At 43.8% G+C, this 23,860-nt stretch overlaps 1 protein-coding gene across 7 annotated transcripts in view; it reads right to left on the minus strand.

Moving 5' to 3' along the window:
- TCP11 (t-complex 11) overlaps nt 1-23,860 on the minus strand; it is a 172,838-nt gene that overhangs the window by 13,090 nt on the left and 135,888 nt on the right. For 6 of the 7 annotated variants that reach the window (XM_059880349.1, XM_024983609.2, XM_059880350.1 and 3 more), the window contains 6 exons: nt 16,598-16,718; nt 2,939-3,159; nt 2,090-2,226; nt 1,636-1,853; nt 1,369-1,550; nt 232-398 (listed from right to left, as the gene is read on the minus strand). In XM_059880349.1, coding sequence (XP_059736332.1) covers nt 232-398; nt 1,369-1,550; nt 1,636-1,853; nt 2,090-2,226; nt 2,939-3,159; nt 16,598-16,718 — 1,046 coding nt within the window. Of the gene's footprint in view, nt 1-231; nt 399-1,368; nt 1,551-1,635; nt 1,854-2,089; nt 2,227-2,938; nt 3,160-16,597; nt 16,719-23,555; nt 23,664-23,860 lie in introns of those variants that run through there. The other variant, XM_024983610.2, reaches the window with a different exon arrangement.

Here is a 23,860-nt window from a genome sequence, read left to right on the forward strand (position 1 = left end):
CTGCAGTGGAAGCGTGGGGTCTTAACCACTGGACAACCAGGGAAACCTCATAGAGGCAGTCTTTAAACTAAAAGGCATGTATTTTCAACCCAGCATTTTGCAAAAACTAAAGCCTACCCAGTGACCTGTCCAGTTATCACACTTTTTATTGTTAAATGGCTCGGTGAGCAATGTCCAGGGGTCGGGATCGGCCTCTCCCTTCACCATTCTCGCCCCGACGGGCACACTCACCAATGACGCTGCGGACACAGTTCTCCTTCCTGGCGACGTCCTGGAGCTGCCCTATCAGAGAGGCCGTGTTGTCGCTGCTCAGAGCAGCCAGGCCCATGTTCTTGAGGCTCTGGTGGATCTCCTGAGCCACCTGTTCGCTCACAGTCAGCACAGCCTCCTCCTCAGGCCTAGACCATGGAGGAGAGTGAGCTGGGACCCAGGGGTGGCCACGAGCCCCGATGCTCCACACCGTAAGTCAGGCCCACACCAGGGAGACGCCCGGCCACCCTGCCGCCCTCACCCCAGACCCTGGGAGCTTGAGCCCGGTGGGCAGGGCAGGGTTTCCACCGTTACCCTCCAGACAGTATTCTCTGTGTGATACCACGTTCTTCTTAGAAAACGAGATAAACTATAAAATCAGCTCTGGACAGGGGTTGCATATCCACTCAGAACGTTCCAACTCCATGTAATATATATATGTGCACTTTTAAGACTTTCTTGGACATTTTCCACGGTCATCTGTCCTGCTCTCACAATTACAATAACAAACCTGGCCTTTGGATTCCACTGTTTCCTCTCCCAGGGTGTGTCACCCTGCACGCAGTAGGCGCTCAGCCAACACTGCTGACTGGCTCCTGGAGTTAGGTAAGACCAGCCCACACAACTAGAGAAAGGCTCCTCTGTAGCAACAACATGGAATCATTTTACAGTAAACAATCCTCCTTACTGCCCTGTTGGAAGAAAGTTTTATTTTTCTTTGTCAGAAGTCTCAAGGGAGATAAATTGGAAGATTGAGATTGATGCATATATTCACTACTACATATAAAACATATCACTAATAAGGACCTGCTATGTAGCACAGGGAGCTCTACTCAATACTCTGTAACGCCCGTGCGGGAAAAGAATCTTAAAAAGAGCGGATAAATGTGTGACCGATTTACGTTGCTGTGCACCTGAAACTAACACGACACTGTAAATCAATTACACCTCGATAAAAATTTTAAAAAAGCAGCCTCAAGAGCACTTAAGGAAAGACACCCCGCATCTCTGTGGCTGAGTCCACAGGGCCTTTCTGCGGTTCATGGGAACGCGAGGCATCCTGCCTCAGCCGCCGTGTCCTCACCCCACTTTGGTCTAAAACAGACCTCTGCAGCTCACCTGGACTTGAACTCCTCCAACAGGGCTCTGGTTACGCGTTTCAGCTTATCCACAAACTGAGGTGAGCCAAACAGGACGCTGCCAGAGAAGCTGCTGGAAACCAGCAAGACGGAGGCCAGGATGGTTAGCTGGCGCAGCTGTGCCTCCAGCTCCTGCAGCCGCGCTCGGTCCGTCAGCAGGGTCTGGGGGGCAGGCGGGGCGGGCCGTTAGGGGGCGGCCCCGGGCAGGCCCTGCGCCCGCACCACAGGGCCGGGCGCCCCCTCCTACCTCAGGGAACTCGTCGTCTTCAGGGTCCCAGAGGAGGAGGTTCAGGAAGCCCTGGGACAGCACCATGGTGGGGCTGAGGGGCTCCGGGCTGCTGGCCGCCTCGCCGGGGGAGGAGCAGGGCGAGCTGGCAGCGTCGGCGGCGTCGGGGCCGCTGGGCGGTGGCGCGGACAGCTGTGCGGCCGCGCGGGTCAGCCAGCGTGCGGTGTGATCCAGGAGGCCTGCGCAGAGCGGAGGCCCCCTCAGCACCGCCCTGCGGCCTGGGGACCTCGGGTGAGGTCTCCTCCCCTCAGCAGGGAAACGCTTTGGTCGGGCCAGCAGCCTTCTGCCGCCCCTAGTCTGAGCGAGAAACTCTGTTCTTAAACAGAGGCAGAGTTCCCTCCCACATCATAAAGCCAGAACCCAAGGTCATACTCCCCACCCCCACCCCCGCTCTCCCTCAAGTTTATATACATACTGGGCTGCTTGTTGAGAAGGTCCTGAAATTTCGCTCGTTCGTACTGGATGGAATGTTCCTGCAGCTGGGGCTGAAGGCTCTGGATAGTGTAGTTCACCATGTCCATTTTCATCAGGCCCAGAACCTGGAAGATCCCTCTGACACAGGAGAAAATGGAATATTTATACTATGAAAGGATGTTTCCCTACTTTCTCCAGTGGGGGCGGGGCGGGGAGCCTACACAAGGTATCATTAAATCACTGTATTCTAGAGGTGGGAGGGGCTTTAGGTCTGGCCTCTGAAATTTACAAAAGATGGCACTGTGGCCCAGGACCCAAGGCCCAGAGTGAATGACTGGCAGCACTAGCAGCAAGTAAGTCTCTGGATGTTGCAGCCTTTGGACTTTTTCACACCAGCCATTCTATGTCTCTTTAAAAAAAAAAAAAGTAGTCAGTAGAAGGAAATACATCAGCATGACAACAAATCTCTCTGAACAGTAAGATTACATCTGATGTTATTTCTGATGCTATTTCTGGACAATTCACTTTTTTTTTAAACTTTCTGGGTCTTGGTTTCTATAACTCTGAAAAAGGGATCGTCTCCAATCTCTATCTTCACATTGTGTGAACTGCAATAAGAAAGCCTGGCATAGGGGTGTCTGAGTTCCTTGGAAGAAAGGATTACATACTCCAGTGACCTACGGTAGGATGGTACACAGGGAGCCAAATCAATCTAAGGCCATCTTCAGAAAAGAAAAGCGAATGGACCACGGAAAAGAGGAGTCCAGTCAGGTCTTCAGTGGGGAAGAGACAGCAGCTGTGAGTCAGTGTCCCGCCCAGCTGTGCCCGGCCCAGTGGTCAAGCTTCACACCTCAGTAACCAAACAGGGTCTGAGATGTTCTCCAGTTTCTGCACTGCCTCATCACGAACCGGTGCACACAGCAGAGTCATCATGTTGAGAATGTACTTGGAGAGATGAGGGACATTCAGGGCCCCGTGTTCTGCTTCCTGCGTAAGGAGGTCCATGTCCAGGGCTTCTTCAATCTCACTTCTTAGGCGGTTCTGGCGTGGTAATAGCAGCGACAGCAGGATCTGCCCAGGAAAGAAAGTCAGGGGATGAGATGCTTTCTGTTCAGAGCCCCCAACTCTCTCTAATGGACAATCCCCCTTCAGCCAGAGACATCCCAGCCTATGTCTTTTAAGGATCAAGAAGTTAGGTCCCTTACAAAAAGCACATGAAAAGATGCTCAACATCACTCATTATTAGAGAAATGCAAATCAGAACTATAGTGAGGTATCACCTCACACTGGTCAGAATGGCCACCAAACATCTATAAACAATAAAAGCTGGAGAAGGTGTGGAGAAAAGGAAACCCTCTATATACGGTTGGTGGGCATATAAACTGGTACATTCAATGTGGAGAACAGTGTGGAAGTTCCTTAAAAAACTAAAAATAGGGCTACGATACGTCCCTGCACTCCCATTCCTGGGCATATATCCAGAGAATACCATAATTTGAAATAATACATGCACTCCAATGTTCACGGCAACACTACTTACAATAGCAGGACTACTGGAAACAGCCTAAAGTTCATCATCAGGGATGGATAAAGATGACGTCATGCATATATACAATGGAACATTAGTCATGAAAAAGAAAGAAAGAATGCCATTTGCATAGACGGACCTAGAGACTGTCATACTGAGTGAAATCAGACAGAGAAAGACAAATATATGATATCACTTACATATGGAAACTCCAGAAAGAATGAAGAGATGGAGCCAAAGCAAAAACAGTACCCAGTTGTGGATGTGACTGGTGATGGAAGTAAAGTCCAATGCTGTAAAGAAAATATTGCATAGGAACCTGGAATGTTAGGTCCATGAATCAAGGCAAATTGGAAGTGGTCAAACAGGAGATGGCAAGAGTGTATGTTGACATTCTAGGAATCAGCGAACTAAAATGGACTGGAATGGGTGAATTTAACTCAGATGACCATCACATCCACTACTGCGGGCAGGAATCCCTTAGAAGAAATGGAGTAGCCATCATAGTCAACGAAAGAGTTTGAAATGCAGTACTTTGATGCAATCTCAAAAATGATAGAATGATCTCTGTTCATTTCCAAGGCAAAACATTCAACATCACAGTAATCTAAGTCTATGCCCTAACCAGTAATGCTGAAGAAGCTGAAGTTGAACGGTTTTATGAAGACCTACGAGGCCTTCTAGAACTAACACCCAAAAAAGATGTCCTTTTCATTATAGGGGACTGGAATGCAAAACTAGGAAGTCAAGAAACACCTGGAGTAACAGGCAAATTTGGCCTTGGAGTACAGAATGAAGCAGGGCAAAGGCTAATAGAGTTCTGCCAAGAGAACGCACTGGTCATAGCAAACACCTTCTTCCAACAACACAAGAGAAGACTCTACACATGGACATCACCAGATGGTCAATACCAAAATCAGACTGATTATATTCTTTGCAGCCAAAGATGGACAAGCTCTATACAGTCAGCAAAAACCAGACCAGGAGCTGACTATGGCTCAGATCATGAACTCCATATTGCAAAGTTCAGACTTAAATTGAAGGAAGTGGGGAAAACTACCAGACCATTCAGGTATGACCTAAGCAAATCCCTTACAATTATACAGTGGAAGTGACATATAGATTCAAGGGATTAGATCTGATCAGAGTGCCTGAAGAACTATGGACGGAGGTCTGTGACATTGTACAGTGATCAAAACCACCCTCAAGAAAAAGAAATGCAAAAAGGCAAAGTGGTTGTCTGAGGAGGGCTTACAAATAACTGTGAAAAGAAGAGAAGTGAAAGGCAAAGGAGAAAAGGAAAGATATACCCATTTGGAATGCAGAGTTCCAAAGAATAGCAAGGAGAGATAAGAAAGCCTGCCTTAGCGATCAATGCAAAGAAATAGAGGAAAACAATAGAATGGGAAAGACTAGAGATCTCTTCAAGAAAATTAGAGATACCAAGGGAACTTTTCATGCAAAGATGGGCACAATAAAGGACAGAAATGGTATGGACCTAACAGAAGCAGAAGATATTAAGAAGAGATGTCAAGAATACACAGAAGAACTGTACAAAAAAGATCTTCACGACCCAGATAACCATGATGGTGTGATCACTCACCTAGAGGCAGACATCCTGGAATGCAAAGTCAAGCAGGCCTTAGAAAGCATCACTACAAACAAAGCTAGTGGAGATGATGGAATTCCAGTTGAGCTATTTCAAATCCTAAAAGATGATGCTGTGAAAGTGCTACACTCAATATGCCTGCAAATTTGGAAAAATCACCAGTGGCCACAGGACTGGAAAAGGTCAGTTTTCATTCCGATCCCAAAGAAAAGCAATGCCAAAGAAGGTTCAAGCTACTGCACATTTGCATTCATCTCACAAGCTAGTAAAGTAATGCTCAAAATTCTCCACGCCAGGCTTCAACAGTACATGAACCGTGAACTTCCAGATGTTCAAGCTGGATTTAGAAAAAGGCAGAGGAACCAGAGATCAAATTGCCAACATCTGCCAGATCATCGAAAAAGCAAGAGAGTTCCAAAAAAAATCTACTTCTGCTTTACTGACTTCTGCTAAAGCCTTTGACTGTATGGATCACAACAAACTGTGGAAAATTCTTCAAGAGATGGGAATATCAGACACCTTACCTGCCTCCTGAGAAATCTGTATGCAGGTCAAGAAGCAATAGTTAGAACCAGATATGGAACAACAGACTGGTTCCAAATTGGGAAAGAAGTACATCAAGGCTGTAGATTGTCACCCTGCTTATTTAACTTATATGCAGAGTACTTAATGAGAAATGCTGGGCTGGATGAAGTACAAGCTGGAATCAAGATTGCCAGGAGAAATATCAATAACCTCAGATATGCAGATGACACCACCCTTATGGCAGAAAGCGAAGAGGAACTAAAGAGCCTCTTGATGAAAGTGAAAGAGAAGAGTGAAAAAGTTGGCTTAAAATTCAACATTCAGAAAACTAAGATCATGGCATCTGGTCCCATTACTTCATGGCAAATAGATGAGGAAACAGTGGAAACAGTGACAGACTTTATTTTCTTGGGCTCCAAAATCACTGCAGATGGTAACTGCAGCCATGAATTAAAAGACTCTTTCCCCTTGAAAGAAAAGTTATGACCAACCTAGACAGCATATTTAAAAGCAGAGACATTACTTTGCCAATAAAGGTCCATCTAGTCAAGGCTATGGTTTTTCCAGTAGTCATGTATGGTTGTGAGAGTTGGACTATAAAGAAAGCTGAGCGCCGAAGAATGATGCTTTTGAACTGTGGTGTTGGAGGTGACTCTTGAGAGTCCCTTGGACTGCAAGGAGATCCAACCAGTCCATCCTAAAGGAAATCAGTCCTGAATATTCACTGGAAGGACTGATGCTGAAGCTTAAACTCCAATATTTTGGCCACCTGTTGCAAAGAACTGACTCATTAAAAAAGATCCTGATGCTGGGAAAGACTGAAGGTGGGAGGAGAAGGGGACGACAGAGGATGAGATGGTTGGATGGCATCACTGACTCCATGAACACAAGTTTGAGTAAACTCTGGGAGTTGGTGATGGACAGGGAGGCCTGGTGTGCTGCAGTCTATGGGGTCGCAAAGAGTCGGACATGACTGAGTGACTGAAGTGAAATGACATATGGAATCTAAAACAATGGTACAAATGAATTTATTTACAGAACAGAAATAGAGCCAGAGACGTAGAAAACAAACTCATGGTTACCAGGGTGGAAAGCAGTGGGGGAAAGGAAAGGTATAAATTGGGAGACTGGAAAAGACAATATGCACTATTATATATAAAATAGTAACTAATAAGGACCTACTTTATAGCACAGGGAACTCTTCTCAATACTCTATGACCTATATGGAAAAATAATCTAAAAAAGAGTGGTTATATGTATAACTGAATATTTTGTTGTACAGCAGAAATTAACACAATATTATAAATCAACTATAATCCAAAAAAATTTTTTTTAAAAAAAGAAGTGAGGCCCGTCAATTTCTTAAAGAATATTATTTATCTTTGTTTAGGGACCAGTGATAGTGCAAGGGTTCAGGGGATCAATGATAGCAGCAGTAAGTGTATCATTTTCTACACAGATTGAGATAAAGAGATAAGTAAAATCAAGGGGTATGGTAAAAAAGAAATGCAAGGTACACAGATAAAAAACATACAGCATCACATGGTGCTAAAGTACTCTTTAAAAATCTTCTTAAATTTTTATTTTATTTACTTATTTTTGGCTGCACCGAGTCTTTGTTGCTTTTGCACAGGCTTTCTCTGGTTGCATGAAGCGGCAGCTACTCCCCGCTGCGGTGGCTTCTGCTGCAGAGCACAGGCGCTAGGTGCACAGGCTCCAGTAGTTGCAGCACACGGGCTGCAGAGCGTGGGCTCTGTTGCTGCACACCGGCTTAGCTGCTCTGCACCATGTGGGATCTTTCTGGACCAGGGATTGAACCTGTGTCCCCTGCACTGGCGGGCGGACTCCTATCCACTGCGCCACCAGGGAAATCTGAGGAGGTACTCTTAATTTACCAAAGCAAGCATTTTTGAGGTTTAAATTTTACTTCAAAGAATGAAATAGGCAAAGGAACTGTTCAAAGTCCCTTGAAAATAACTTATTAACAGAAAAATATATAAGTTCCCTATGGACAGAGACTGTCTTATTCACATCTGTGCCTCCGTAATATACAGATATTGGTGATGGTGAGGAATAGTGTTAGTTATTAATAATTGAATGGAATACTGTATTGTCACAGCAAGGTCCCAACTATTTAGCTTCATCTTGAACAAGTAAAACCTGCTCCGCACTGTCCATTTAAATGATAAACTATGCCTATTATGCATCCGGAGCCTCAGTTCCAAATCGGCCCGTCAGTGCCTACTCTGGGAAAATGCGCTGGGCCCTTTCGTTTTCCTCTGCGGGCTGGCACAGTGTTATGTTCTGCCGGCAGAGGGTGCTAAAGAGACACAGCAAGAGGAAGAGGCTCTCTTTCCAGGCTCCAGGGTGCTCTTGCCAGCAAGTTCCCACAGCACAGCAGCGTTTCCTTGTTCAAATCACCCTGTGGTTTCTTCTGCCTGACTGGACCCTGACTGATACAAAATCTGCACAGTGAGTGAGGTTTGAACTCAAATGGCCACACGTCCAGTGGACCTGATGAGCAGAAAGTAGCAAGTACTTAAAATGTCTCAAAAAAACATGCAAACTAGAGCCTGGCAGATAATCCCTGTAAGAATGGGCAGCCCATGACCTCAGGGAAGTGACTTAAGAGTTTCAGTGATCTGAGCCTGTCAAGCCATCCACTCCAAGACGAAAGATAAGCTGCTGCACATCAAACAACCCATCATGAAAAAAGGCAAAACACTTGTCCATCTTTGTAGATTTTCAAGGTAACATACACCACATTTGAGACTGCTACTGTGACATTCATTTAGAGTCACTCACAAGGCTACCAGTTTCAAGTGGAACCAAGCAAAACTTAGGCTCTGCAGCAAGCCCAGCCCGAGCCAGGAGACTCGATGATACCTGAAGTGTCCCTGGCGAGTTGTGGATGCTGTACACACCCTCTGAGCAAGTACTGACAGGAGCAGCACAGCACAGACTTCTAGGATTTGGGAGCAAACCTATGCCCTCTTCTGGGGATAACTATTTGCCTTTGGAGAAATCATTCTGGCTTGCGCTTGACCCTTGGGAGAAAGCAAACACCTTAACACAGGACAATGGGTAAGATGTGGCCTGAGCGTCCCGTCAGGCGTTGTCTGACCGACCTAGGCACCAGACTGGACATGCACACAGCCACCTATCGTCAGATGAAAGTGGCCCATAAGAGACCAAGCATATACTGGCGTAAGGAGACACACAAAGCACGCTAGAATACAGAGCCCAGAAATAAAACCTGGACGTATGGTCACATGGTTTTTGAAAACAATGCCGAGGCCATTCAATGGGGAAAGGACAGTCTTTTCAACAAATGGTATTGGGGAAAACTGGATATCCACATACAGAAAAGTTAAGTTGAACCATACCTACACCAAATAAAATATAACTCAAATTGGGTAGAAGACCTAAACATAAGAGCTTAAGTTCTGAAATTCTCAGAAGAAAACAGGAGCAAATCTTCACAATTTTGGATTTCACAAGATATGACACCAAAAGCAGAAGTTACCACAGACTAGATGAATTGGGCTTCGTTAAAATTAAAACATTTGTGCATCAAGGGACACATCAAGCAAAGTAGGGGGGGGAGCTACCCACAGAATGGAAGAAAATATCTGCAAATCATTTATCTAACAAGGGTCAAGGATGCAGAATGTTTAAGGAACTTTTACAACTCAACAACAAAAAGACAACTCAATTTTAAAATGGGCAAAGGACTTGAGTAAACATTTCTCCAAAGACAATGCAGAAGACAGCGCCAAGCACAGGGAGATACTCATCACCACGGGCCACAAGGGAAATGCAAGTCAAAACCACAACAAGACTCCGCGTCAGACGTGGCTGCACCAGGGGCAGATGTCTAATGTTTTTAAAAAAGGAAAAATAGATGCTGAAAAGTCAGTGAAAATGTTGAGAAATAGGCACATTTCTGGTGGGAATGTAAATGCTAAGACACCGTGGAAAACGCTCCAGTGGTTTCTCAGTAAATTAAACATCATCACATGACGCTGCAGTTCCACTCCTGGGCGTATATCCCAAAGACGGGAAAAGAGATGCCCAAACAAAGCCTTGGACACAAACGTTCCCCCAGCAGCACTATTCACAACAGCAAAAATGGGAAAACAACACCAACGCCCAGCAGCAGATGCATGGATTAACAAAATGTAGGATTATCCATACAATGGAGTATTTTCAGCCACAGAAAGAGATGACGCTCTGATCCATGCTACAATGAGGACCAACCTTGAAAACATTATGCTAAGTAAAATTTGCCATATGCATAAGGACAAATGTTGTATGATTCCACTTATGTGAGGTACTTACAGCAGTCAAATTCACAGAGACCGAAGATAAAACAGAAGCTACCAGGCACTGAGGGAAGAGGTATATGAGGAGTTACTGTTTAATTTTGTTTGCGAAGATAAAAACATTTTGGAAATGGATAATGGTGATGGGTGCATAACATTGTAAATGCCACTGAATTGTAACCCTTAACATTATTGTAACCCTTAACATTATTAAAATGGCAAAAAGTTTATGCTTACCATAATAAAAAAAAATCCCCCCAAACACAAACAACTAAGTCTGTAATGTGGCACTGCTCCCCCAGGGAGGATCAGCCAGCCATCTGGTAGCAGACGATTTGTTTAGGACCTTTCTGGACCTCTTCCTTCACTGAGGGGGCAGACTCACCTTCAATGGAACAAACACATTCTGAATATAAAGCTGTCTTCTCTACCTCTGTTAGGCACCAAAACCCATGTACTCACAGAATCTCACAGAAGGCCTTATCCACTGTCTGGGTTCTGGCATGCCCCACAGCATTGCATCTGATCAAGGAACTCATTTTACAGCCAAGAAAGTACAGCAATGGGTTCATACCCACATGCCCCCTCACAGAAAGTTGACTGATCTTAACTGAAAAGTGGAATGGCTTATTGAAGACTCAGTTATAGCATTAGCTGACAGATAATATCCTGAACTGAAGAAGTTCTGTCTTGCAAGATGCAATATATGCTTTGAATCAAAACTATTATTCAGTGCTGTTCCCTAAAGAGAGAAGACTTGGTCCCAGAATCAGGGGTGGAAGTAGGGCTGGCTGCTCTCTCTATTAAATCTAAAAACCCACTTGCAGAACTTTTGTTTCCCATCCTGCCAACTTCGGGCCCTGCTGATTTGGGAGGAATGCTTGCACTGGTTCCACAGAATTAGAAGGTAAGACAGCCCCCTAGACAGTGTATTAGAAAGCAGAGACATCACTTTGCTGACAAAGGTCCATCTAGTCAAGGCTATGGTTTTTCCTGTGGTCATGTATGGATGTGAGAGTTGGACTATAAAGAAGGCTGAGCGCTGAAGAATTGATGCTTTCCAACTGTGGTGTTAGAGAAGACTCTTGAGAGTCCCTTGGACTGCAAGGAGATCAAACCAGTCAATCCTAAAGGAAATCAACCCTGAATATTCATTGGAAGGACTGATGCGGAAGCTCCAATACTTTGGCCACCTGATGCAAAGAGCTGACTCATTGGAAAAGACTCTGATGCTGGCAAAGACTGAAGACAAAAGGAGAAAGGGCGGCAGAGGATGAGATGGCTAGATAGCATCACCAACTCAATGGACATGAATTTGAACAAATTCCAGGAGACAGTGAAGGACAGAGGAGCCTGGTGTGCTACAGTCCATGGGGTCGCAAAGAGTTGGACACAACTTAGCAACTGAACAACAACATCACTGAGCCAACAAGGCAAAAAAGGAGTTCCTCTCTGGACTAGAATACCTGACCCTGAGCACCAAGAGGAAGCTGGGCTGCTGCTGCACACTGGGGGCAAGAAGGACTGTGTCTGGAATCTGGAAGATTCTGAGGTACTTCTTGGTATTTCCATACCCAATAATAAAGGTCAAGGGGAAACCACAGCATACAAACAGCAAAAGAAAAATGCCTGAGCACTCAGACTCTTTGGCAATGAAGGTTTGGGTCACTCTGTCAGATAAAAAACCCCAACACCGGAAGACAAGGAAAATATGGAATGAATCATAAAATGAAACCACAGATACCAAACACAGCCCTGTGACCATTACAGAAACAAAGACCATACATTTTCTCTCTGCTTCTTATAAGCATGGGTTTATTTGTATATGCTAACCATTTTCTTCTCTCTCCCATGACTGGTTTAATTTTTATTTCATATTGGAGTATAATTGATTTACAATGCCATGCTAGTTTCAGGGGCACAGCAAAGTGATTTATCTTTTTCAGACTCTTTTCCCATATAGGTTATTACAGAATATCAAGGAGTCTATTGTGCTTTACAGTAAGGCCTTACTAGATTATCTACTTTTTCACATTTATTAATTTATTTATTTTTCTGTGCCAGGTCTTAGTTGCATGCTGAGGCTCGATCCTGCCTTTGCGTATGCCAAGCCTCCTTCCTCAGAGGAGCTCCGCCTGCATGCAGCATGTGGGACCTAGTTCCCTGATCAGGAATCGAACCCAGGTCTCCTGCATTGGGAGCATGGTGTCAGCCTCTGGACCACCAGGGAACGCCCAGATTATACACACCGTAGTGTGTATATATTGCTGCAAATGGCATCACTTCATTCTTTTTATGGCTGAGTAATATCCCATTGTGCATATGTACCATATCTTCTCTATCCATTCATCTGTCTAAGGACATTTAGGGTGCTTCCATGTCTTAGCTACAGTAAGCAGTGCTGCAATGAATACTGGGGCACATGTATCTTTTGAATTATGGTTTTCTCTGGATTTGGAGAAGGAAATGGCAACCCACTCCAGTGTTCTTGCTTGGAGAATCCCAGGGATGGGGGAGCCTGGTGGGCTGCTGTCTATGGGGTTGCACAGAGTCGGACACGACTGAGCGACTTCATTTTCACTTTTCTCTGGATACATGCCCAGGAGTGGGATTGCTGGATCATACGGTAGCTCTGTTTTAGTTTTTTAAGGAACCTCATTATTATTTTATACATAGGTTGTTGGAAGTTAAATTTTACAGTTTAGCCTATAGGTAACAATATTCTCAATATGCCAGCATAACAATATGCCAAAATAACTCAATATGTCAGCAAATTTGGAAAACTCAGCAGTGGCCACAGGACTGGAAAAGGTCAGCCTTCACTACAATCCCAAAGAAAGGCAATGCCAAAAAATGTTCCAACTACTGCACAATTGCACTCATCTCACTTGCTAGCAAAGTAATGCTCAAAATTCTCCAAGCAAGGCTTCAATAGTACATGAACCGAGAACTTCCAGATGTTTAAGCTGGATTTAGAAAAGGCAGAGGAACCAGAGATCAAACTGCCAACAGCCACTGGATCATCGAAAAAGAAAGCGAGTTCAAGAAAAACATCTACTTCTGCTTTATTGACTAAACTAAAGCCTTTGAGTGTGTGGATCACAACAAACTGCACAAAATTCTTAGAGATGGGAATACCAGACACCTGACCTGCCTCCTGAGAAATCTGTATGCAGGTTAAGAAGCAACAGTTAGAACCAGACATGGAACAACGGACTGGTTCCAAATTGGGAAAGGAGTACTTCAAGGCTGTATATCATCATCCTGCTTATTTCACTGTATATGCAGAGTACGTTATGAGAAATGCCAGGCTGGATGAAGCACAAGATGGAATCAAGATTGCTGGGAGAAATATCAACCTCAGATATGCAGATGACACCACCCTTATGGCAGAAAGCAAAGAGGAACTGAAGAGCTTCTTGATGCAAGTGAAAGAGGAGAGTGAAAAGCTGGCTTAAAACTCAACATTTAAAAAACGAAGATCACAGCATCCAGTCCCGTCACTTTATCCCATCACTTCATAGCAAACAGATGGGGAAACAATGGAAACAGTGGCTGACTTTATTTTCTTGGGCTCCAAAATCACTGCAGATGGTGACTGCAGCCATGAAATTAAAAGGCGCTTGCTCCTTGGAAGATAAACTATGACCAACCTAGACATATTAAAAAGCAGGGACACTACTCTGCCAACAAAGGTCCATCTAGTCAAAGCTATGGTTTTTCCAGTGGTCATGTATGGATGTGAGAGCTGGACCATAAAGAAGGCTGAGTGCTAAAGAATTGATGCTTTTGAACTGTGGTGTTGAAGAAGACTCTTGAGAGTCCCTTGGACTGCAAGGAGATCCAACCAGTCCATCCTAAAGGAAATCAGTCCTGAACATTCATTGGAAGAACTGATGCTGAAGCTCCAATACTGTGGCCACCTGATGTGAAGAACTGACTCATTTGAAAAGACCCTGATGCTGGGAAAGATTGAAAGCAGGAGGAGAAGGGGACAACAGAGGATGAGATGGTTGGATGGCATCACCTACTCGATAGACATGAGTTTGAGCAAGCTCCGGGAGTTGGTGTTGGACAGGGAGGCCTGGCGTACTTCAGTCCATGGGATCACAAACAGTTGGACATGACTGAGCGACTGAACTGAACAGAATATTCAGTGGGACAGTGACTGAAGATATCTACAGCAATAGATATAACAACCATTGGGACTGTGAGTTTCTTCACGTGGGGAAAAAAATAAGAACTTGTAAGAGACACAGCTATGTCTTTTGTCTCTTTTTTTGGCCGTGCCTCGCAACTTGTAGAATCTTAGTTACCCCATCAGAAATTGAACCTGGGCCCTTGGCAGTGAAAATGAGAAGTCCTAACCACTGGACCACCAGGGAACTCCCTGGATAGCTATGTCTTATTAGGTAAAAACAGAATTGTTTTCAGGAATTTGAATGTGAGTAGAAGGGTATGGAGAAGGCAATGGCACCCCACTCCAGCACTCTTGTCTGGAAAATCCCATGGATGGAGGAGCCTGGTAGGCTGCAGTCCATGGGGTCACTAAGAGTCGGACACAACTGAGTGACTTCACTTTCACTTTTCACTTTCATGCATTGAAGGAGGAAATCGCAACCCACTCCAGTGTTCTTGCCTGGAGAATCCCAGGGATGCGGGAGCCTGGTGGGCTGCTGTCTGTGGGGTTGCGCAGAGTCGGACACGACTGAAGCAACTTAGCAGAAGGGTATATATGGAAGCTGAGTAACCAAAGGAATGGAATGTGACATTTATCAATTTATTGCCACTCAAATCCTCTCCAAATCCACCCTTCCCTTCTCTGCTCTGAGAAAATGAAGTCCTTTAAATATTTTTCCTTTACCAGATGGAACAATTGTGTTTCATCTGTAAACTGCACTTTTTTTTCCTGGATTTACAATGTTGTGTTACAATATTGTGTTAATTCTCATTGTACAGCAAAGTGATTCAGACTACAGATACACATATAATAAAATTCTTTTTCATATTCTTCTCCATTATTTGGGCTTCCCAGATGGTGCTAGTGGTAAAGAACCTGCCTGCCAATGCAAGAGATGTAAGACACATGGGTTCGATCCCTGGGTCAGGAAGATCCCCTGGAGGAAGGCACGGCATCCCACTCCAGTACTCTTGCCTGGGAAATCCCATGGCCAGAGGAGCCTGGCGGGCTACAGTCCATGGGGTTGCAAAGAGTTGGACACGACTGAAGTGACTTAGCACACAAGCATACACATGATTTATAACAGGATATTGAATATAGTTCATGTGCAATACAATAGGACCTTGTTATCTGTTTTATACAGAGCAGTTTGTATCTGCTAATCCCAAACTCCTAATTTATCCCCTTCCCCTTTCCCCTTGGAGAAGGCAATGGCACCCCACTCCAGTACTCTTGCTTGGAAAACCCCATGGACGGAGGAGCCTGGTAGGCTGCAGTCCATGGAGTCGCTAAGAGTGGGACATGACTGAGCGACTTCACTTTCACTTTTCACTTTCCTGCACTGGAGAAGGAAATGGCAACACACTCCACTGTTCTTGCCTGGAGAATCGCAGGGACGGTGGGGCCTGGTGGGCTGCCGTTTATGGGGTCGCACAGAGTCAGACACGACTGAAGTGACTTAGCAGCAGCAGCCTTTCCCCTTTAGTAATTGTAAGTTTGTCTGTTGAATAAATTCATTGGTAGCATATTTTAGATTCCACATATACGTGATATCATATTTGTCTTTCTGACTTACTTCGCTTAGTATGATAACCTCTAGGTCCCCCTATGTTGTGGCAAATAGCATTATTTCATTCTTTTTATGGCTGAATAATATTCCACTATGTATATGTACTCCCCATCTCCTTCACCCATTCCTCTGCTGATGGACATGTAGGTTGTTTGCATGTTTTGGCTCCTGTAAACAGTGCTGCTGTGAACACTGGGTAAGTGTCAGAAGGTACTATTAATTAGTTTTCCTGGTTCTGGAAGCTCTCACAGCAGGCTCCTGTAGTCCATGTGGCTCTACAGGCAGCTGGCTCCCGCAGCTGAGAGGTTTCTCGAGTACTGGACTCCTGCAGAGCAAGCGGCTGCTTCTCCAGGGCTAGGCTCCTGGGGCACAGGCGACTACTCTGGCAACCAGCTCCTGCCATGCATGGTGGTCAACAGCACACACAGGCCAGAGAGCTCCCCTGGCACAGCCGTGCCCTCAAATGAGTAACTGAGTCCTTGGGTGTTCCCCCTACCCTAGGGCTGAAACAGGACTCTCCTTTATCTTATATTCCAGCAGAGTTTTCTCTGCTTCTTACTAGCCCAAAGCCTTCATTTCTCCAATTCCCTGTTATAATAATTTTTATATTAAAACTTCTTTGTTGAAATTACTGAGTGATTTCTGTCTATTGATCATAGACTCTGACTGATTCATGGACCATGTTCAGTTGGGATTTGCTGGCCACTGACATTCCAGTGAGCAGGAGCTGTCCAGAAACTTTATATCTGCAAAGGTAAGGTTTGTCACTCACCTCTTTAATTTCCTTTAGAAGTTCAAGAGCACAGCTGAAGTCTGGCGGAGTAGCTGATAGTCGCTCTTTCAGATGATCCCAAAAGGCATCGTGCATGGTCTCTCTGATCCTGCCTTCCAGACTGTAAGAGGGTTAAATGAAGAAAATTATTTTCTCCACTCAAAAACTGCCATAAGGTCATTATCTACTAAGACCCAAACGATATTTGATTTAAAAGAGTATACAGACAAGGGAAGGTAAGTATGGAGGGCAGCAGAGCTGAACTAGCTGGGGTTTTAGACTTGGATATTAAGGGCACCGGCACAACCTCTCAGAAGGGCTCCTCACGGTCTGGTGCAGCCACTCTCTGCAGTAAGAAGAACCCTGAACAGAGGTCAGGCTGAACGTTAACACTGATTCTGCATTTAGTGCAGAAAAGATGTGACTTAGTTTCCCTTTACGTACACATACAGCAAAGAACTAAGTGATCTTTCATTTTCTTATAGACTTAAATCTAGAAAAGGATTTTCCTTCTTTGACAACATTTATCTATTGCCGGGAGAAATATCAATAACCTCAGATATGCAGATGACACCACCCTTATGGCAGAAAGTGAAGAGGAACTAAAAAGCCTCTTGATGAGAGTGAAAGAGGAGAGTGAAAAAGTTGGCTTAAAGCTCAACATTCAGAAAACTAAGATCATGGCATCTAGTCCCATCACTTCATGGGAAATAGATGGGGAAGCAGTGGAAACAGTGTCAGACTTTATTTTGGGGGGCTCCAAAATCACTGCAGATTGTGATTGCAGCCATGAAATTAAAAGACGCTTACTCCTTGGAAGGAAAGTTATGACCAACCTAGACAGCATTTTAAAAAGCAGAGACATTACTCTGCCAACAAAGGTCCATGTAGTCAAGGCTATGGTTTTTCCAGTGGTCATGTATGGATGTGAGAGTTGGACTGTGAAGAAAGCTGAGCACCGAAGAATTGATGGTTTTGAACTGTGGTGTTGGAGAACTCTTGAGAGTCCCTTGGACTGCAAGGAGATCCAACCCTGGGCGTTCATTGGAAGGACTGATGCTGAAGCTCAAACTCCAGTACTTTGGCCACCTCATGCGAAGAGTTGACTCATTGGAAAAGAGTCTGATGCTGGGAGGGATTGGGGACAGGAGGAGAAGGGAACGGCAGAGGATGAGATGGCTGGATGGCATCACCGACTCCATGGACATGAGTTTGGGTAAACTCCGGGAGTTGGTGACGGACAGGGAGGCCTGGCATGCTGTGGTTCATGGGGTCGAAGAGAGTTGGACACGACTGAGCGACTGAACTGAACTGAACTATCTACAGATACTTCCAAATCAGCACATCTAAAACTGAATTCACTATCTTTCCCATACAAACCTGTTCCTCCTGTATTCCTAATCTCAATGGCACTACCATGTAACCAGTCATGGAAGCCAGAATATTGGTCTTTTTTCCCCTTCCAGAAAAGAGCAGCAGCAAAGGCACTTCAGTTAAAAAGGATAATCTTTTCAACAAACAGTGCTAGAACAACTGGACATCCACATGGGAGAAAATGAACCTAGACACAGACTTTTAATCACTACCTTCCACAAATAAGAGCGTAGACCTCAATGCAAAAAACAAACTCTAAAACTTCTAGAACAGAAGAAATCTATGTGACCTTGGGTTTGGCAATGACCTTTTAGATATACCAAAAACAAGATCCATGGAAGAAAAAAACTGGTAAATTGGACTTCTTTAAAATTAAAAACTGCTCTGTGAAAGTCACTGTTAAGAGAAGGAAAAGACAAGCTCCAATCTTTGCAAAGCACATATCTGATAAAGAACTAGTATCCAAAACATACAAAGAACTCTTAAAATTCAAGAATAAGAAAATAACCCAATTTTATTTTTTTCAAATTAATCTACTGGAGTATAGTCGGTTTATAACATTGTGTTAGTTTCTTTTATACAGCAGTGAGTCAGTTATACATTTACATATATCCACTCTTTTTAAAAATTCTTTTCCCATGTAGGTCATTACAGAACAACCCAATTTTAAAACGGGAAAAGGTCTGAACAGACACCTCGCCAAAGTACATATAGAGATGGCAAACAAGCACATGCTGCACCTCGTGTCTCAGTGCTGTTGTTCGGTCCCCAAGTTGTGTCTGATTGAGACCCCATGGACTGCAGCACGCCAGGCCTCCCTGTCCCTCACCATCTCTCAGAGTTTGCCCAAGTTCATGTCCATTGAATCAGTGATGCCATTCGATCATCTCATCTTCTGTCACCTTCTTCTCATTCTGCCTTTGGTTTTTCCCAGCATCAGGGTCTCTTCTAGTGAGTCGGCTCTTCACCTCAGGTGGCCAAAGTATTGGAGCTTCAGCATCAAGTCCTTCCAATGAGTATTCAGGGCTGATTTCCTTTAGGATTGACTGGTTTGATCTCCTTACTGTCCAAGGGACTCTCAAGAGTCTTCTCCAGTCCCTCACTTCAAATGAGTCAATTCTTCAATGCTCTGCCTTCTTTATGGTCCAACTCTCACATCCCTACATGACTACTGGAAGGACCAAAACCTTGACTATACGAACCTTTGTAGGCAAATGATGTCTTTGCTTTTTAATACACTGTCTAGGTTTGTCATAGCTTTCCTGCCAAGAAGTAATCATCTTCTAATTTCATGGCTGAAGTCACCATTAGGGAATTGTATATTAAAGTAACAATGAGATACCACTGCACACCTATTAGAATGGCCAAAATCCAGAACACCGACAACACCAAATGCTGACCAGGGCAGGGAGCAACAGGAACCCTCACTCACTGCTCGTAGGAGTGCAGAGTGGAAGACCATCACTCTGGAGGATGGTTCCACAGTTTCTTACAAAACGAAACATTCTCTTTCATACAGTCCAACAACTGTGCTCCCTGGGACCTACTCAAAGGAGTTGAAAGCTTATATCCACACAAAAACCTAAACGTGGACATTTATAGTAGCTTTATTTTTTTGCCAAACCTTGGAAGCAACCAAGATGTCATTCTGTACGTGATGGATAAATAAACTGTGGTATATCCAGACAATGGAGTATTTGTTTTTATTTAGTTGCTAAGTAGAGTCTGACTCTCTTGTGGCCCCATGGACTGTAGCCTGCCATGCTCCTCTGTCTATGGGCTTTCCCAGGCAAGAATACTGGAGTGGGTTGCCATTTCCTTCTCCAGGGGATTTTCCTGACCCAGGGATCAAACCCGCATCTCCTGCATAGGCAGGAGGATTCTTCCACCAGGGAAGCCAATAGAATATTATTCAACACTAAAAAGAAATGCACTATCAAGCCCTCAAAAGACATGGAGGAAACTTAAATTTTTTTTTTTTTTTTTTGGCCATACCATGTAGGATCTTAGTTCCCCAATCAAGGATCAAACCCATGCCCCCTGCACTGGAAGCACAGAGCCTTAACAGCTGGGCCACCAGGGAAGTTCTTTAAATGTATATTGCTAGTTGAAAGAATACAATCTGAAAAGGCTACATACTGTATGACTCCAACTGTAAGAAATTCAGAAAACCTACAGAGATTGTGAAAAGATCAGTGTTTGCAAAAGTTTCAGGGGGAGGGAGGGAAGGATGAATAGATAGAACATAGGGAATTTTAGGGCAGTGAAATTACTCTGTATGATATGGAAATGATGAATACAGAAATGGTGAATAAATGTCATTATACATTTTCCAAAACCCATAGAATATACGTCACAGAAAGTGAATACCCCTGTAAACTTGAGTTAATAATAATGTATTAATACTGGATCATAAATTGTAACAAATAAACCACACTAATACAAGATGTAAACAGAGGAAACTGTATGTAGGAGAAAGGAGGGAATGTGAGAGCTATTTTCCATAAAATTAAACTATGCTAAAAATTGTCTATTACTTTTTTAAAGGAATTCACTTTCCTATGAATGCTTATTTAAATGACTTCTCTGACCAATACACTTAGGCTAATAAGAAAAAGAACCACTTGAAAATTCTGAGGCTGCACCTAGTTATTGCCAATAGTGATTGGTTTTCTGGAATCAAACATCCCCTCTTAGTAATGGATGCTCCTTGTAAAACAAAAAAGAAACAATACAAAGATGAATTAAACAAAAATCAAAATTCCTCTCCCAACACTGCAATCTCAATCAGCAACGGTAACCAACTATAATCTAACAGTCGATTGTGCACTAGAATCGGTTGTAAAGCTTTTCTCCTCATCCCATTCATCCACTCCATCTTCCAAGTTTCATAAATTGTTTTTGAAATGTCTCTGAAATCATCTGCTCCTACCATCATCTCTTACCTAGACTACTACAAAGGGCCATTAACTGGTCCCTCTCCCTTCAGTCTTGCCCCTTTTAATCTGTTCCCCACAAATTCATCCTAAATTCAATGACTTTTCTAAGATGCAATCCTGATTATGAGGTCATGCTCAGAGTCCATTAGGGGCTTCTTGGCATCAGCAGCACAAACAGCTCATATGACCCTCCTGATACTGCTCTGCCTCCCTGTCTAACTTCTCTCCTCCTACTTCATAACACTTCATGCTCAACCACACCAAGACACTTATTCAGTTCACACCACTGTGCCTCCAACCCGTGTCCTCTGCCAGGAGCATCCCTTCCCACCCAGACCACCTCTAAGACTCAAGTCATCATAGGCAAACCTGTTTCTTAGGCAGCTGAGAACTTTAATTAAACTCTATACACAGCTCTAAGTGAACTTACAGTCACTAATTCAACCATCTCTCCTACAAGTGTCTTGACAGCAAAGACAGTGCCTTATTTGTCATAGCTATAATTACCTCTATCTCCAGAAGTCAGCAATTTTCCCTGTCACATAATAAGGACTCAACAAATGCCTGATCAATGAATGGCCCAAATAAGGGATTTCCCAATTAATACAACTGTAGGTAACATTCTACTTTTGCTTTATTGACTATGCCAAAGCCTTTGACTGTGTGGATCACAACAAACTGGAAAATTCTTAGAGATGGGAATACCATACCACCTGACCTGCTTCCTGAGAAATCTGTGTGCAGGTCAAGAAGCAACAGTTAGAACTGGACATGGAACAAAAGACTGGTTCCAAATAGGAAAAGGAGTACATCAAAGCTGTATATTGTCACCCTGCTCATTTAACTTATATGCAGAGTACATCATGAGAAATGCTGGACTGGATAAAGCACAAGCTGGAATCAAGATTGCTGGGAGAAATATCAATAACCTCAGATATGCAGATGACACCACCCTTATGGCAGAAAGTGAAGAGGAACTAAAGAGCCTCTTGATGAGAGTGAAAGAGGAGAGTGAAAAAGTTGGCTTAAAACTCAACATTCAGAAAACTAAGATCGTGGCAACTGGTCCCATCACTTCATGCAAATAGATGGGGAAACAGGGGAAACAGTGACAGACTATTTTGGGGGGTCCCAAAATCACTGCAGATGGTGACTGCAGCCATGAAATTAAAAGACGCTTGCTCCTTGGAAGAAAAGTTATGACCAACCTAGACAGAATATTAAAAAGCAGAGACATTACTTGGCCAACAAAGGTCCATCTAGTCAAAGCTATGGTTTTTCCAGTAGTCATGTATGAATATGAGAATTGGACTATAAAGAAAGCTGAGTGCTGAAGAATTGATGCTTTTGAACTGTGGTGCTGGAGGTGACTCTTGAGAGTCCCTTGGACTGTAAGGAGATCCAACCAGTCCATCCTAAAGGAAATCAGTCCTGAATATTCACTGGAAGGGCTGATGCTGAAGCTGAAACTCCAGTACTGTGGCCACCTGATGCAAAGAACTGACTCATCAGAAAAGACCCTGATGCTGGGAAAGACTGAAGATGGGAGGAGAAGGGGATGACAGATGAGATGGTTGGATGGTATCACCAACTCAATGGACATGAGTTTGAGTATATTCCAGGAGTTGGTGATAGACAGGGAAACCTGGCATGCTGCAGTACATGGGGTCTCAAAGAGTAGGACATGACTGAGCAATGAACTGAACTGAGGTAACATCATCCTATTAGACCAAAGTAAAGTCAACTGCCAATAAGGAGTGACTTCAAACTTCACTTATTCAGGTTTATGCATTATATCTATTGCCACTGGCCACTTCAAAGTGATTTTGTGTTTCCTCTAATAGTTTGCCAGAGCCTTTATTTTGAATATGCTTTTTCTTTTTTTCGGGTGCTATTGGTTGTGGAGACCTCTTTCTAGAGGCCTAATAAAAATGCATTTGTATGAAGCCTGTGCACTTGGGTAGGTTTGAAGCTAGGAAGATTTTGTTTAGAATACTCTTTTGCATGTAAAGCACACTTCTTCCCTGAAATTTTTATTGAAGTGATAAAGTGAGCCAAACACATTCTGTTGAAGGGAAATCTAGTCAGTTGCTTGAAAGAACACAGCCCAAATAAAATAAGGACTGACTAGGTTGAAAAGAAATGAACTTGTGATTTAAGAGTTGCTGCTTTTACAGTGCTTAAAGATAAGTACCGCAGGGAGAGTTTCAGTTTCTGCTACGTTCACCATCTCTCCTGAGATCTGACATATGCTTGTATGTTGTATGTTATAGATGTATGCTATATGACATCTGACCGTACGTTTGCATTTGACACACAGCATGTTCAATGACGGGTGCTCACCTAGCACAAGACACGATGGAGAAACCTTCGGACACAGAGCAGACGACCTCTTTCTGTTCTGCAGTGTATCCCCGTGTCATTTTTTATGAATGTGGTCAGGTAGAGTTGGTTTTGCTCTTGAGTTCTGAGTTTTTTTTTCTGGTCTCTTTTGGTGGGGTAGGGATGGGCTAAAGCCACAGGAAGAAAAATGTGATATATGTCTCCAGTATTTTGCTTTCATTTTGTAAGAAGAGTTGAACTAGTTTTGATACCAAGAATAAATGGTGGAAAATGAAGAAAAAAAAACATCTGTACTGCCTTACTTGAGAACCCAGCTCTGAACAGTACTATTTTCCTGTTTCGTTGCTCCCTCTTTCATCTCCTCTACTCATTTTTTCCTCCTCTCCTGACAGCAACAAACACATCTAAGCAGTGAGAGAGATGCGAGAAGATCTGGGCTTTGGTGAAAACCTGTTCCCAGAGAAGCTGTGCTTGGCGAGGCCATCTGTTGGTGAGAGCAGATCAGAGCATGAAAACCAGGGCAGCAACTTGGGGTGTAGAACATCTCCTGAAGCTGACAAATAACAAACGCATTTAAGGAAACTGAAGAATCACAAGCTGCCACTGT

This window comes from Bos taurus, chromosome 23 (assembly GCF_002263795.3).
Source record: "Bos taurus isolate L1 Dominette 01449 registration number 42190680 breed Hereford chromosome 23, ARS-UCD2.0, whole genome shotgun sequence".
Classification (NCBI taxonomy): domain Eukaryota; kingdom Metazoa; phylum Chordata; class Mammalia; order Artiodactyla; family Bovidae; genus Bos; species Bos taurus.